General features: G+C 42.0%; 1 protein-coding gene across 1 annotated transcript; it reads right to left on the bottom strand.

The window, feature by feature from the left end:
* Positions 1-3,479: 3,479 nt before the first annotated feature.
* On the bottom strand, positions 3,480-14,746 carry LOC109481974 (plexin domain-containing protein 2-like). The gene is made up of 10 exons (XM_019784587.1): positions 14,662-14,746; positions 14,054-14,107; positions 13,451-13,515; positions 12,567-12,666; positions 11,349-11,444; positions 10,426-10,507; positions 8,324-8,387; positions 5,520-5,625; positions 4,209-4,510; positions 3,480-3,861 (listed from the first exon to the last, which is right to left on the bottom strand). Exons 1-10 carry the CDS (start codon positions 14,744-14,746, stop codon positions 3,826-3,828), a joined length of 990 nt encoding a protein of 329 aa, XP_019640146.1. The 3' UTR covers positions 3,480-3,825.
* Between the last annotated feature and the right edge of the window lie 1,257 nt (positions 14,747-16,003).

The following is a 16,003-nucleotide window of genomic DNA, read 5'->3' as shown; positions in this document are numbered from 1 at the left end:
CACACAATCATAATACACTTGGGAAATGAGCTTGTTTTTTGTATTGTGCAATTTGATACAGACTGATGAAGGAAAGCCTTGGCACCTGTTGCGGTAATGAAATACAACATAAGGTCGGGAGTTTGGCAACGCAGACGGGATTGATGCATTGTTCTCCAGACTCACTGTTCACAGCACCAGGAAGTATTAATGATACCGCGGAGGTGTTGCTATCTGCCTTACATGAGTTGCATTCCACAGTTCGTGATGATAAATGCGTTTATTATGCATGTTGAATGGAGTTATCTCTTGGATCAGAGACAAGGATTGGAGACATATGAGTCAATTAGGTAGACGTTGCTGCTACTTTTATTCCAGATCGGACTGTTTGTCAGTAATAGATGATCGCAGCTGGAGGGTGCGAACTCTTACTGTACCCTGGAGCTTAAATGAAAATGAGCTTGCCAGTTCGGCTTGCTTCTTTCTCTGTGAGGGTTCGTTTTGAGGGTGATGTAAACTTTCTTGAGGCTAGCGACACTGTCTAGGTCTGGATGATATGGTTTTTAAGATTAGTTACTGTGAAATGTCTGATACTTCAGATACCAACAGATCTCTCATGTCAAACATGAAGTTCTTGTTTACTCATTGGACCAACAACAGTTTAGCACAGTATTTGAAGACCACAAAGCCTGAAAAATCTATGCTTTAATACGTGTTAGCTGTCTTCTACGTACGGCGGGAACTGTGTATTCATGTGGCCTCGTTTTTATATTTGCGCTCCGGCTTTTGACGGTAGTAAACCTGACAGCTGTAATTCACAGTGCGTTTTGTAATACACATTCGCTAATTTCTCCTCTGTCTTGGAGCGCCCTAAAAGCCTGTTAATGAACACCCGATACAGATGGCTTATTACAAAACATTGCGCTAATATAGTGCAGTTGTAATTACTCATATCTCATTAGTTAAATGCGATAATAAGTGCTCATCCATTACCTACAGATGCAGCCATTGGTGCCGCCTCTGGTAGAAGCCACGTGACACGTAAACTGCAGCAAACTTGTCATTAGTTTTAATGAAAAAGCTATAAATCAGGTAGAAAGGGCGTCGGTAGTATTAGTTTTGTAGGTTAGAGTGGCGTCAGGGACCCACTGCTACCGGAGACGGGGAACAGGCTAGGCGGGTCAGGGTGGCGCCATGCCCGTCACCCAGGTGGTTGTCACCGCCTGGCTGATTACGTTTTTCTGCCCTCAACTCCCTTCTCCATTCCTCCCACTAAATCAATCTCCATACAGCCATAAATTTCGTGACACGTTCGACATCGTGACCTAGTTTGTAGGATGGGGTTTGCCTTAACTGTTATCTAATGAGCTGTTGTGATGTTTAAGCTGATTTCCATATAAAAGAAAAATCCCACTGATTTGAGGACCACTAAAGGACTCAACTTAAGGGTTGTCTTTTCATTCCTTTAAATGCCCAAAGTATGAAATACTGATGGAATGTGCTAATGTAGTGCAGTAATATGTGACAGTATCATAAAGATTGCCTTATGCAGTTTTTCCGCTCTGAAATTATATTGGATGTCTTTAATTCATGAGAAATTATTTTCGACCCTTGGTAAGGTAATCGTACAGCCAGTAAAACACAAGGTGATATGTAAGCTTGTAATTCTCTAACAACATCGGGTACACCAAGCAACGCTGCATTTTTTAAATTTCATCTTTGTGTCACTTCAATGACTTTCAATTCTTTAAGCACGCATTAAAGCATGCGTAAAGGTTCCGTATGTTCCCTCACGCGTAGTTTTACGCATTTTTAAGGTATGCTTAAAGTTAGGATTTCGTGCAGTGCGTCTTGAAGTGAAGAATCAATATTTTGTGGGTCGATTCACCCTGGAACGTTTATTTGGATGACCTGCATCCACAGTCACTAAATGTACATACGAGAGTGCCGGTCAAACGTACAGAAAAGCTTCCTATCTGTCACGGTGCGAAAAGAGATAGCTGACTTTTACACATATTTAGTACCATTTAGAACCGCTTATGTACATGTACACTAAAGAGAACACTGATATTGACATTGTCAACGTGTGAATATTGCACTATTCTGGGTTGTGCCGCAATACTGCATGGTGTCGTAAAATCACACGATTCATGGAGGATTTGAAATGAGACACCATGCACGGAATCAACAAATGCCACATGTACCACACGAATCTTTAAGCCCAACTAAAGCATGCGTAATTCATAAAGGTACAAGCGACGTGACTTCAGAAACGGCACCTTTACGGATGCTTTTAGGTGTGCTTAAAGAATGGATTTTTTGCAGTGTCATGACAAAGCGGATCTTTCTATCTTGGTATCAGGTGTCAGCATGTATATCATTGATCATTTACGTACGACCGGAGATATTACAAATCACTTATTAAAGCTGCTTAAGTGCCAGATCAGTCATTTTCCGTGTGCAAATCCAACGAAATCAGGTTCAATTATTCAAAAGACGGCTAAGACACCATCTGTTTCCGTTGCTTAATTCCTTTAAATGCCGACTCCACAAGATATTACTGGAAAAGTGTCAATTGTGATGCGTTCTGATAGCAAATCACTTGTATCTTAAGTTTACAAATCCATCTGATTTGGGGGAGTGCCTTATCGAAAAACCAATTCAATGTTTGCGAGAGTGGCTTAGGGATTTGTACTTACATAAGTTGCGTACACGTAGGCAACAGCAAGTCCAAACTATTCATAGGACTCCTCGCTCAAACAGTTTACAAACTCACTACGTATACGCGGATAGAAAGTACATCATGTTGTTACCTTTAGATTTCTGGACAATGGAGTCTACTCCACAGACTGTGGACAATAACGATTTGTAATAATGCACACATAGTTGCACAAGACCTTCACTCTAATTTACATCATAAAACGGATCTTGTACAAGCCCCTGTCACATATTAGCCTCCCGAACACAGGCCGACATCCCCCTCCCCCACCATGGTTAGGAGTTAGTCGGTCGGCGCAAAGTCGGCTGGTGTTTCGGCGAATACAGCTGCTATTCGGCTGCGCCATGGTTAGGAGTTGTTGGCAGCCCTAAGTCTGCAGCATTCGGGAGTAAGTTAGTAGTGTTCGGTGGTCAGATTAGACTCCATTTAGTTTCGATTCATGTAGAAAGGTAGGCGTGGCCAGACGAAAGCTGGACAGACTGCTCCCGAACTCCAGCCGAACCAGTTCGGGTGAAGGTTGTGAATGTGTGACAGGAGCTTTACGTTTGCAGACGACTGATGAAATTCGCTGCTTTCTTCCCACCAGTTGAAAGACACTGTGACACCAGAAACCATGTTTCTACATATATGTAGTATAGGGCTCAACATACTTGACAAACATTACTCACAGAGTGTACAAATTTTCTCCGAGTATAAGTGCATTACTGCTCTTTTCGAGTATTTTTAAAAGCCCAAAATGTACCTTTTACTCTTTCAAGACCTTGGCTTGGTCGCTCGCCGTTCCCAAATTGAAATACAGGTTCCCATCTATTTAGAAAAAGATCAATAGATTACAACGCTAGTGATCAAGACCAATTGGCCCTGTAGGGATAGATAATAAGTGTACAGTCTTCGTTTTGATGCCCGAAAGTTCTGCTTCTGCCTATCTGCGATATCATTGTTACAAGTATAACAGTCTTACTAACACTTGGACAAAGGCCACAATCAAGTGTTGAAGAAGACACCTGAAAACAACTTTTCGTAGGATTCCTGTTGTCCCTGGAGGATCCAGGTGTTGTAGGGATGAAACTCTTGAAGATCTTCCCCAAAGATGTCAACAGACTTAACTTAAGACTGTGAGAAGCTCTTCAAACCTCCGGTTTTACCACATCTGGACCACGCCACTGTTGAACAGAAAATTACAGGAACTTAGTTAGGGTTCATAAAAATTATGTTGCAAAACGCTGTCTGTAGTTGCACACACGTATGAAAAATATCAACATTGCAAACGCTGCTGTGAGAAATTCTCTGTACAGCTTTTCTTGTTAATTACTCTAGCAATTAAGCTCTCTTTTCTCATCCTTCGATAATCATTCGTTATTCATTAACGTGTATATCAATCTCAGATACATACGAGTAGTCCATTCACTGGAATACTCCTAATGCACACCGCGGCTATGTTTACACGAAAATGAAGCTTGGAACGAGTCTATAGGGCTGATAGAAGCCATGATTCTCCCTGAGTACTCACCTCTACAACGACCAGCTCCGGAGAGGATCTCCTGGAATATGCATGGATGATCCAGGCGATGGCGATCACTAAGACAACCACGGCGATCAATATACCGATGATGACTTCTGTCTCAAGATACCGCGTCTTCACAGAAGTCCTTTTCCTCTTATTCTTATTTTCTTTCGCGTTACCTTCGACTTCCACCTCCACCGGGAAAGGTCCGTTGTCGAGAAAGTTGCGCACAGTCTTCTGCCTGCTGGAGGACTTGGGCGTGGTCTCTTGAGGAGGCAGGTGAGCAGATTCCGGTCTCGTCATCGTGTCTGTGAGAGGGAAACGTAGTTTTAGTAACTACTTATTGTCTCAGATGAACAGCATTTGCAGAGGAAACAGAGTTCTAGTAAATGCATTACGTCGAATGAGCTGCATCTCTAGGGATCAGATGAGCAGATGTCTGTCTCGTCGTCGTGTCTGCCGAAGGAAAAGTAGTTTTATTACCTACACTATTTCAGCTACGTTGCCCAAGGCGATGCTGACATTGATTGTAAAAGATGGCTGTTGATACAAGTAGCAAAATGAAATATCGAAGATTTGTCTCCAGGGACGATGTGGTATGAGGTACAACCTCGCCAAGAGGAGTGGTAAGATTGATTATTTCAGAGTTGTAGTGACAGAAAAAATCAACAGACAGTAATTTGTGATTGGAACTCTTTGATGCTTAACCACGTACCAGATTCAATATGCGTTTTTCATTGAAACCTTAAGCGCCTGTCACACATTCAGGACCTTCCACCGACCTTGCCTCCGAGCACCAGCCGACCAGGTTCGGCTGACGTTCGATGGGCCTTTGATCAAATCTAGGCCACGTCTACCTTTATATATGAATCAAAACGTATTTGAGTTGAATCTGAGACCCCCGAACGCATCCTGAAAACTGCTGATTTACTCTCGAATGGTTGGCTGGTGTTCTGCTAACTTACAACATAAAAACAGCCAACCAAGGCCGGACCTCATGACCATCCCCGCAATGTTTTAAAACAGTTTGAAACATTCGGATGGCGCAGCCGAACAGTAGTCGACCTCGCCGAACACCAGCTGACCCAGTCAACTTTGCTTAGACCTACTCCTAACCATGGCTAGGGGGCGTTCAGCCAGTGTTTGGGAGACCAAATTCGTGAATGTGTGACAGGGGTTTTACAGTCTAGTATTCCTAAGAGATCCTCGAGCACTGCACGAAATACTATCTTTAAGCACACCTTAAAGCTTGCGTAATCTTTACGCATTCCTTAAAGTGTGCGTAAAGAGTGAGTTTTGTCCAGAGCTCGCCATTACCTGTCAGGTTGTCCTGGGCGATGAGTGACCCATCCAGCAGCAGTTCAGGCGGGGTAGGCGCTGTTGTTGTTGCCACTTTCGGAGCCTCACAAACCATGCGTTTAGACTGAAACAGAACATACGTTAACATGTAACTTACAGGGTATGTGGATATAGAGACTCTTCGCGATCGTGATGTTGTTAGGCAAAGAGAAACTACATCGCACATCGGCCTATTCTTCTTATCACAAGTATGGTTATTTAGCGTTACGGTAGTTATGACAATGTTCACCTGGCTTCCAGGAATTCATAGGTTGAAGTAACGCCTGGGCTTTAAAAATGGGGCACACTGCTTTCTCATTTTCCCCACACTTGTAAGAAAGAGAATGATAGTAGAACCCCCACTGCAATACTAGTGGACTAGCCAACTATTTGGAGTGTAGCTGTCCAAGAGGTATAGAGATGGACACCGTCCCTATGCACCAAAGTTTAAGATGGATTTTGTCTTAACTGTTACCTAATGAGCTGTTTGATTTTCACCGTGATTTTCATATAAATAGGATGAAAAAGTACAATGTAGTACGTTTTCCTAAATTCTTCCACATATGTGTCTAATTATAGGTATCACAACTATAGGTATTCATAGCTATTGGTAACTTTAGGCAGCAGTAATGTCTTAATTACACGGAACGTCGAGTGCACGTTGTGTCGGCAACACCCAGGGCTACTACTAGTTAATGCAGTCTGTTGTAGTTATATTGGGCAGAAATGTATTGATTCATTAGCGCAGGATATTCAATATTAGGAGAGTCTCATTTACCCCACTGAGATGATCATATCAACCTACAATTGCATTCCATTTTAATCACCGTTACGTAACGTAACTCATGAGAATTACCATTGGTTTTCGAAACACGTATTGGACGAGTGTGGTACATGTTCTATACAGTCTCATGGTCAATATATCAGATTGTCAGAGTTTGCGATAGGTGGAAAGTAAAGGCATAATAAGCAATAAAACCATCTCTGTCCTGTTTCAGAACGTAACCCAACACCTCAGGGTGTATGTTACAGCACCAGTTACCATGGTGACAGACGTATGGTCAAGGTCATTGCCTTTTAGCTTTATTTGTTTGGAGAAAAGAGGAAGAGAAAACATAGCTAAAACTGCGAAGGCAAACATATATATACTAGTTTTAGAGTTAAGGAAAGTCTGTCTACTTGTTTAAGAGTTACTTTAAGGAGATAAATGTGACTGATGATGAACCCATCTTTCATTGTCAGCGATTAATTGATTCCACCCGCTTTTGTAACGAAGTGTCAACTACGCAATGATCGAGTGACTCTCACAGCGACTTTATTCTCAACTTCTACATCATAACATTTTGACCGTGCCCTTTCCAGCAATACTGTCTGAAGTTCATGATAGATTATTTGTAGCACGCCGTGTCAGTTCGCTTGTGTTTATAAGTTCAAAGCCCTTGGTAACACGCCAGACGTGCGACTGTCTTGATGAGCGAGGATTTATCATGCGAACTTCACAGTGAAGCGGCGAAATGTCACCCCTGTTGCCACCCGTCTATCGGGAGGGGACGGCCTTTCACTGACATTTTCCGCTGGAAGGACCGTGGCAGAGGTCGCCACACTCCGACATCCTCACACTCAGACAGACCTCGGAGTTGAGCTGTCGCCGAACGACTCTATTTGCCGCGAGATTTCCCCGCTAAGTCTGTGAATAAATACCACCCGGCTAAAGCGTGAAGTCCACGGACGGGACTCTGTACTCTTAGCTGAGTTTTAGGCTTTGGCTTATTTAGGCGTGTTGTGAGGCTTTATTTTTCGTACTGGTAGCCCAACCTCTGCCGGCACTCACACTAAGATTGGCAAATGGTAAAACTGCCTGGCAAATGGATTCTGCCTGGCCAATTTGATACTGACTTTGCAGCCACCACAAAAGGGTCTGCTTGGAGATTAGGTACACTGGGGATGCGGAGATCGCTCGGGCTCCGGCTGCCTGCCGTTGGAAAGCCGGCCCATCCATCACAACACGCCGCAAAGTCGTCCTGCGCCATCCGCGGCCTCGCCAAGCACTCCGCGCGGCTCGATTAAAATCACATCAGAGCTCGGGGCTCCTTCAAACCGTCACATTGAGATGCAAGGCACAACATTAAACTTTTTTTAAAGGTGCCCAGTGCAGTTTTTAGGGCCTGAGAACCTGATTTTTTAAAGTCAGTTATCTGCGTGGTAAGTTGAAACAACACTATCCCAAAGTATATCGACGTTCATGGAGCAAAATTGTGACGAAAAACGGCTACTGGTAGGGTCCGATTTTAGGGGTACCACCCAGAAAATATAATACTCATCTTGGGGCTTGTTTCTATTTTTTTAAATCCCCAAAGTATGACATGCAGATTGTCTTATTCAGAACATTCTAGTTTTGCCGCCCTGAAATTGCATCGAATGCCCGTATTAAAAGCGACACTTTCGCACTACCCACAGACGCTTTATTGTGCGTTTTAATGCGCCATTTGTTGAAGTCCCACCGAGTCTCCGCGTGAGATACATAAACTGCTGTGGACAGTCAACTAAATCGTAAATGTTGAATACCCAGTGGAGTAACAGTTATATTTAAGACATCCAAGTGCGCCTAGTATAATGGTTATACACATCAAGAAATATCAATTTGGCGTAGACTTACAACTACGTACTTCTGGACGTATCAGAGCCACAACAACTTGTATGTATATTTTGGCAGACGCATGGGTGACATTTTGAGCTAGGATGTTTATACACTTTTTTTTAAACTCATGAGGAAAATTTCTCACCTGGTCGTCACAGCGGGCATCTACCCATTGCTGTTTGTTACGGTCCTTTCCACCATCCGAGCATCTGGACAAAGAGAGAAAAAAACTACTGTTTTAATTTGTTAAAACTTCTCGCTATTATGATACCCATGTCATACTAGGGCCCATGACTCAACCGCGACGGGGGCCGACATCATTTACCAGATACCTTTGACCCACTGTTGACATCACACTTCAGAGAAGCCACGTGATAAGCCCCTCCGGGTTAGTCTATTGAAGAAGACCAGAGTGACTGGTCGAAGCCCTAAGTGAAAACAATGTATTGGAACAAACATTCTTCTACCATTGAAAAGATCACCAAAAGACTATGTTTCTACTAAGATCACACAATATCCAGTGAAGCTATTCATCATCCACAAACCGTACAATAGCAAACATAGTTACTGTAGTACTAGAAGTTGATCAGACAGTAGTTTTGGGATATACGTGTAAGAATATCTCGTGCCAATTTACATAAAATCCCTTTAGAAAGTGATAAAATTCCTTTACATTTTACAAAATTCAAAGCTGCAGGTTAAATTCTATTAAAACTTTACGAAGATTTGCACCATTCTCCCTGTAATTGCCATCCGTCTGTGCTGTGTTTTGAATTGCTTTTGACCTGCACCCTTTAACTTGAAAAATATGGACCTTCCACCAAGTACTTTGTGCACGAAGATGCCCTTACTAGATATCTTGGCTGTCTAATTTGGCTGAAGGTTGGACTTAAGTGATGATTAACGATCGGACTGCGTCTGAAATAGCACCTTCGCCAGACAGGAAGAGTATCTAATAGAACATACACGATGTAGTTGATTGTCTGGAAGAATGTAGCAGACGACCTTGTGCGATCTACGTGTTTCATTTCCGACGCTGCATATATCTCTTCCGCTATCATGTCGTTTCTATCGACGCTGCAATCCATCATCTACCCACTGTCTTCATCAGAGACTTAGTAATACTCCAGCCTCCTCTCTCTTTGATAAAGCACCTTCCGCTTCGCAAATACTGACGAATGGCTCTCCAGTCTTTTGATTCCGTATGCCTATGGTTATGTCTAACATTAGGTGTGTTCCAGGGTCATTGGTGGCGAAGAGTGAATCTGGAAACGTGGACTAGATACGGTACTTGTACGTGAAAGCTTTTTGACGGCCCTATTTGTTACCTTACCATAGACGTGTGTGAGATACAATGGTAGACAGTAAAGCAGTAGATCACTAGCATGTATAAGAAGTGTAATAATAAGCAATCTTTTGTATCCCTAAATAAGGACATGGCAGGAGCATACTGAATGTTACAACAGCCTTTTATACACATAAGCACTTTGATTTTTATATACTTTATTCAAATGTACGTTAGTGGTTTGCATTGAAAAACACCACACGCTTTTCTATATTCCATAATACACGTGAAACGTGTAAAGCATTATCTCTTTAGCCCATGATAAATCACATGCGCTACAGAAATGCTTCACACAGTACATTATTTCAGTTTGTAAAGTTTACAGTAGCAATAAACCACACATATACCGGATTCTATCCTGCCATTCTTATAATAGCCTTGCTGAGGAAAATTGACTCCCAGGCATATTTTGTGGCTTTACAAAATCCCGCAGAAGGACATTTTCAATGCTCAATGCTCACTTTCCAGACCATTTTGAACACAGAAATGTGTGCTGGTGAGCCGTATCAAACTTTGCACGTATGACAGCAGAAGTTCCCGAGATGGATAATGCCAAGACTTATGACCTTTTCCACGCCCGTCGTCCTCCTGCCAAGACAAATTTTCGTTACCTGTCATTTCTGTTGATAGGCGTGCGCGGATCTCCGCTCCAAACCGTACCGTAGCCGTACTTAGGGCGGCGATATGGGACCCGATGGCGCCAAGGCAGGCAGCGGTAACCACGCTGCACGGGTATACAGCACGTAGATCCGATATCTACCGTAGAGCCACTGTTACATCACATTGCTGATGGGTGACATTTGCTAAACTTCTTGCCATTACAATTAACACTGTACCGAGTCTTTGTTCGTGGGATTTACGTGTAAGAATCTCTCTAAGAGTACCGTTTATTTGAAGCATACCTGCGTAACGATCTGCACCACCTACACTCGAACCCTATACTGGCGCTGATGCAGCTCTGGCAATCAGAGAACTGCGTGCAGGCTGACGTGAAGAAGGAGAAAAAGATGATTATTTGAATTGCTATGTGTTCCACCAGGAAGACATCAACATAAAGTAAAAAATATAGCATGATCTGATCACAACATAGCAAGAGGCCAACTGAAATAAACATATTCATAAATAAATGGAAATGTATTTTTTCACATTTGTTGTTTTGCTTTGGGCATTGATTTTGGCATTCTACGATATAAGTATCCAGTTCGAATTCCAATATTTTTTTTGCAATTCATGGCACATATTTGCAGCTGCTTTGTACGATTTACAGTATGGTCAAAAACGGACTTGTTATCTAATGCTAATGATTTGGAATAAACCACAGCAATTGCAGCGTACGTACATCCCTTAATCAGTTCATCCATGTACGGCTGTTTTTCTTAATTCTATTTTATCTTTTATCTTATTTATTGCTATTTTATTTATTGAAATTGCAATACAAAGCAATAGTCAAAAGCAGTATTCTCATTCCTCGTTCAGCTAATGCCAAAGATTTGGAAGAACGTACAACCATTGCAGCGTACTTACATCCTTTAATCAGTTCATCCCTGTACGTTTGTTAGATCTACCAGGGGGCGTAGCAAAGCGATGCCAGTTCAGCTACTTTATACTTGTTTTGATCTTACAAAATGATCTCATCTGTTAATATCCAGTAGCCTAATGGCTTTTTCTTAATGGTCAGTCTGGAGACTGATCCATTCGATTCCCATCAACCTCGTTAGAAGAGAAACGAGGAAAAGTTGATGATTGATTAATTTCATCCCAACCCCCAGGAGTTCGATTTCCATTACAGGAGTGCCTTGGAGAAGATCGGGCGTCATCAACTTACTCGGGAGCGGTGACAGGAGGAACGAAGATCCATTCTTGACTTTGGCCAAATCCAAGTCGATCGTGTTGTACTCGTAGATCGTCTTTCTGTGGCCATCTGAAAGAAAACACTGACTTGAAAGAATGTATCATACGTCTTCACAATATACAGCCCTCATCAGGTACTAGTTGTAATATCTCCCATTTCACTGAGCAGCGGCGATCATTTAGTTTGTTTTATTCGTATATAACGTATTAAGTATTAACACAACCATAAGCACAACAAAAAAATTGGATATGCTGGGGGGGGGGAGTTCAAACCAGTCGCTCGGCGGTTGCCGTCCAGTGTACTTGAAGAGGGCTTTACTTAGAAGTACCGCCCGTATTGCAGTCTCAGCGATCATGCTACAACCCTAATGTGTTCTTAAGTGGACCCCGGCAGCGACCTATTTTACGATGTGACACGTCTGTGACATGTTTCATTTTCCCCATCAACGGGCCGTCTCTGGCAAGGTCATTAGAGTAATGAATGTGAAGTGTAAAGAACTGCCCTGTCAGTGGAAAATCAACAAGATTTCCCTTTGAAGATTTAGACGCACGGCTGCATGGCCATGGGTCTTTGATCTTACAGAAATGCAGAGTTCTGGCCTGCTGCCATGTTCGATGTTAGTGTGCAGGATTCACTTCTATAGCAGAGGTCAAAATGATGATAAGACACAACTAAAGCGTTGGAATCTCTTCACATTGAGCTATCCTCTTGAATCATGAATGCCCTTGAAAATGTCAAGATTATGAGTTTGATGATAAAAACAGCGTCATTTGAGAACCCTATCAGAAAACCCAAACAATATGATACAAAATTTAACTAGGTGCGTACAGAGAATAATGGAGAATCGAGAGAAGTCAGTGTAACTACATCAAGTGCACACCAGTTGAAATACATAAATATGAAGGAACAAAAATAATTTGTTTTGGCAACGACATTGCGTTTAGATTTACCCAAAGATATTTCCTAGTCCATTCATCTGAGATAAATGCTCTTCCGGTATTTTTCCTCGGTAAAGTGGTCCCATCACGTCAAATAACAGGGATATAGCAGCGGGTGCTGCAGCTTATTCTTGATGAGCATTGTCGGCAATCGACAAAGTATAGCTGTTGTTTCCTAGCAATCTTGTCAGCTTGTGTCCCCGGGGACAAGGTCTATCTTATCTTGTAGTTAATGATATATAATATTGCTTACTTGCACTTGGATATAACAGTACATCCACTGTATAAGCGTCTGATATGCCAACTCTCACGGGATAAGACGAGTCGTCTATTCTCTCCACTGGCGTAGGGATCTGACAGTGAAAGACGAATCGTTACATTGATAAATATCTCCAACAAAACAACTTCAGACAAGGCAATAATGCATTCCAATTCAATATCTGTCAACGGGCAGAGAAGAATGAGGCACTTATTTTCACATCAGTGACGTTTGTAGGTCACGTCTTGTTGTTCATTCTAAGTATGCCGCTGTCGTTTGAAATTCGGATTATCAGAACAAAATGTCACTCGAAACTGATATTGGGCATGGGATGAGACAGCACTGAGGTGTTGATATAATGTCATGATCGATTTATTCTTGGTGCCATTTAAAGATTAAAGCAGTAGATAGTAAGTCTACGTTGATTTGATTACATGGAAGACATCCGCGGGCGCATAAAGTTTAGGCCGTTTCCAAATAAAAGAAAGTTTTCAACTATTCTGTTATAAAGCAGCTGCAAAATAAGCAAATATATATACCTCTACCGTGAATTGCAAAATAATAATAGAAAACCATACTGATGTTGTAGAATGCCAAAATCAATTCCAAAGAAAAGGAAGAAGATGTGAAGGAATAAAAATGATCAGTCTATCATCCGCCATACTGTTCTATGTGTACATGTCATTTGTTCAACCACGTGGATTTCATAATGAAGGCAGCTTGTTTTATATGCCAAACGTTTTATTATTACACTCGCATCAGTTTTGGAGTTCCCAGAGATGTCATCCATATTTAATCAAATCAACATGACCTAACCTATCGCAGCCAAGAACTGGAATATGGCGAAAGAACTAGAACGTTCGATGAGTTTCACGTGCCTCTTTGTAGAAGTAGGCAATCCGGCCATCTTTGAATAGCGTCACCATGAAGCTGAATCTGCCGCCTGTGAACAAAGTGATGAAAAATTGGAATTCATCAAATATTGTTATTCTCATTACATCGATCCTACAGATGTTACTGGCCAGTCCGGTGAATAATTTCATCAGGTTGGTGAATGTGAGTAGCAAAGTTATTTATTCACAACCAGTTTTTAAACAAGAGCCGACGTTTCGATGATCGTTTGTCATCTTCATCGGGGCTAATATGACCGGTTTACTGTGCACTGAAGATAGATGTTACTGTAACAATGCAGTCCTAAGCATAAAGAAATTGTGACATACATATATTGTTATATCATTCGTTTCAAAATGTACTTTAGCATTGTTATCTAAATATATTGTTAGTCAACAAATCGTTTGTTGCTTGTTGGATTAGAATTTTCAAAGGCGTGCACTCCTTTCCACAGACAAATCGTCAGTGTCCCTTATGTATAAATTAACGCCCTTATGCAGTGTCCTTGACTGTCACATGCATCGCATCAAGTGTAATCATGAGCAACTTGCAAAGGCCAAGGACATTACAAGTGACAGGATGATAATTACCCTCGCCACTGCCCCTCAGTTTCACCTTCGACCACTCCACCGTAAAGCTGGTCCCTGCAAGGGCAGATATGAATACATATTGAAATCTTATTTTGATAGGAATATAAAGCGTAGCACAATATGGGCAATCCATGAATATACATATTGGTATGAGTTTAATGCATATCAGACACATTAATAAATGTCCTACCCTAAACATTATTTGAAAAAATTATCTTTGGAATGGAACCAAATATTTCGATAAAATTTGATACTAATACACCAAACAGAACTAAATAGAAGTGAGAAATGATCAAGTCTGAAACAACAGGCAGATTCTTCCACACAGCTGTTGAATGGAGATACCAGATGACATGGGGAAGAAAAATGCCGTGGTTCAAGGAGCTGAGGACACCTGGCACTCCAGTTACCTCAGGTCCAGTGTGTCAAAGTCGTGTTTTAGCGCGCCGACTAAGGCTAGACAAGATACGCCCAAAGCAAGATAAGCAAATAACTGGGTATGATTTTTGAGATGGCCAGGCGTTTTAGGTAGCATCCATCCACTACAACATTTCCTTATTGACACTGATCTAAAGATCAACAGGCTTATAAACACGAATTATTAAAACGTGAAGACGAGCTGAATCGTAGAGGGTTCCGGTAGTTCGCAAAGTCCCTGCTGATGCTCTCCGGGTCCCTCATAGAGTTCCTCATGATCCTTGATACGTCATGAAGTTTGCCTGAGCTTAGGGAGGCATCTGCAGAACACCAGCAGGAATTTTTACCATTTTATTTCTCTGCTACACAGAAAATTTCAGAATACACACACGTCGCTTTCAACTCCAAGTAGCTTCAATGTAGCATTCCAACTGAAGAAGCGAGAACTGCTTTAACTTTTGTGGTGATTTTTCAGCTGAAATGGGTTAGGCCTCTGGCCCAGCTAGATGCACAGTCTGTAAAATAGGTTTGAATCAGATGTACGGAGGGAAATGGAAATGGTGTTCGATAATGGACATCTCCCTCGTGCCTTACAATCTGAGTATCCCCCATCACCAGTTAGCCTAATGCAATCTAGTTCCAGATGTAGTGATACCGATGATGACATGTTGTCCATTCCCTGACACCTTGGCGCCCCTTTGGAGCAAGGTTACGGAGCCAGCATGTTTTGAGATCAGTAAATCAGCAATCGAATGGCCCTAACTCCGGCCGTTGCGCCTCTGCAGCTGTCCCGAAACGTCACTCTCGGGAGCGTTAATAGGAGTACCTCATTTGCGGTAGTCGATGCTGAAAATGGACCATGCCGCAAGGGAACACTTTGATCACCGCAGACAATCTTGCTCGGACGTACCGAGCCAAGAAAAAAAAACTCCATTTGGAAGGCAACCTGTTGTGTATGTATCGCTGATACGGTGCCGTGTCTTTGCCGTGGGCAGAAGGCTGCTGCTGCCGCATTACTGCTGCCGTTATCTCGTGTTGTGTCCGCAGATGGACTACTCAGAATCTGCGGAGGTGCACTCGTGGGGATGGATGGTCCCTTTGCAGCAATGACTTTTTGCCATTTTGTTTTGCTTAGCAAGCTTTTTGTCCAATCTGAAGACGATAGACTCGAATAAAACAAAGTCGGTGATAGTAGAGAATAAGAACCGGCTTTGTTTATAATCCGGAATGATTTTTTCATTACTCGTAAATATAGACTTGCAATGGTTTTGCCTTAAGACAGAACTATTTGTGATAGTAAACATCTTTATCCAAGATGATATGAGCAACTCTTCTAAGACATTTTGCAGTTGACTGCGAAAGTATTACATGGGTATTAACAATTAAAAGCATAAAATCGCTACCCTCAATGGTAGTGAATAAGAAAATTTGGAGTAAAATTTGCGAAATTTGCATCACATAAATCTTTGCTGCTCATTGATATCATGACGGCAGATTGTAAGTGATAGGTACAACTTTTGGTTCCCCAAATGC

Source organism: Branchiostoma belcheri, unplaced genomic scaffold, assembly GCF_001625305.1.
Source record: "Branchiostoma belcheri isolate BF01 breed outbred unplaced genomic scaffold, Haploidv18h27 scaffold59, whole genome shotgun sequence".
In the NCBI taxonomy this organism is placed as follows: Eukaryota; Metazoa; Chordata; class Leptocardii; order Amphioxiformes; family Branchiostomatidae; genus Branchiostoma; species Branchiostoma belcheri.
This window is presented reverse-complemented; position numbering and strand designations above follow the sequence as displayed.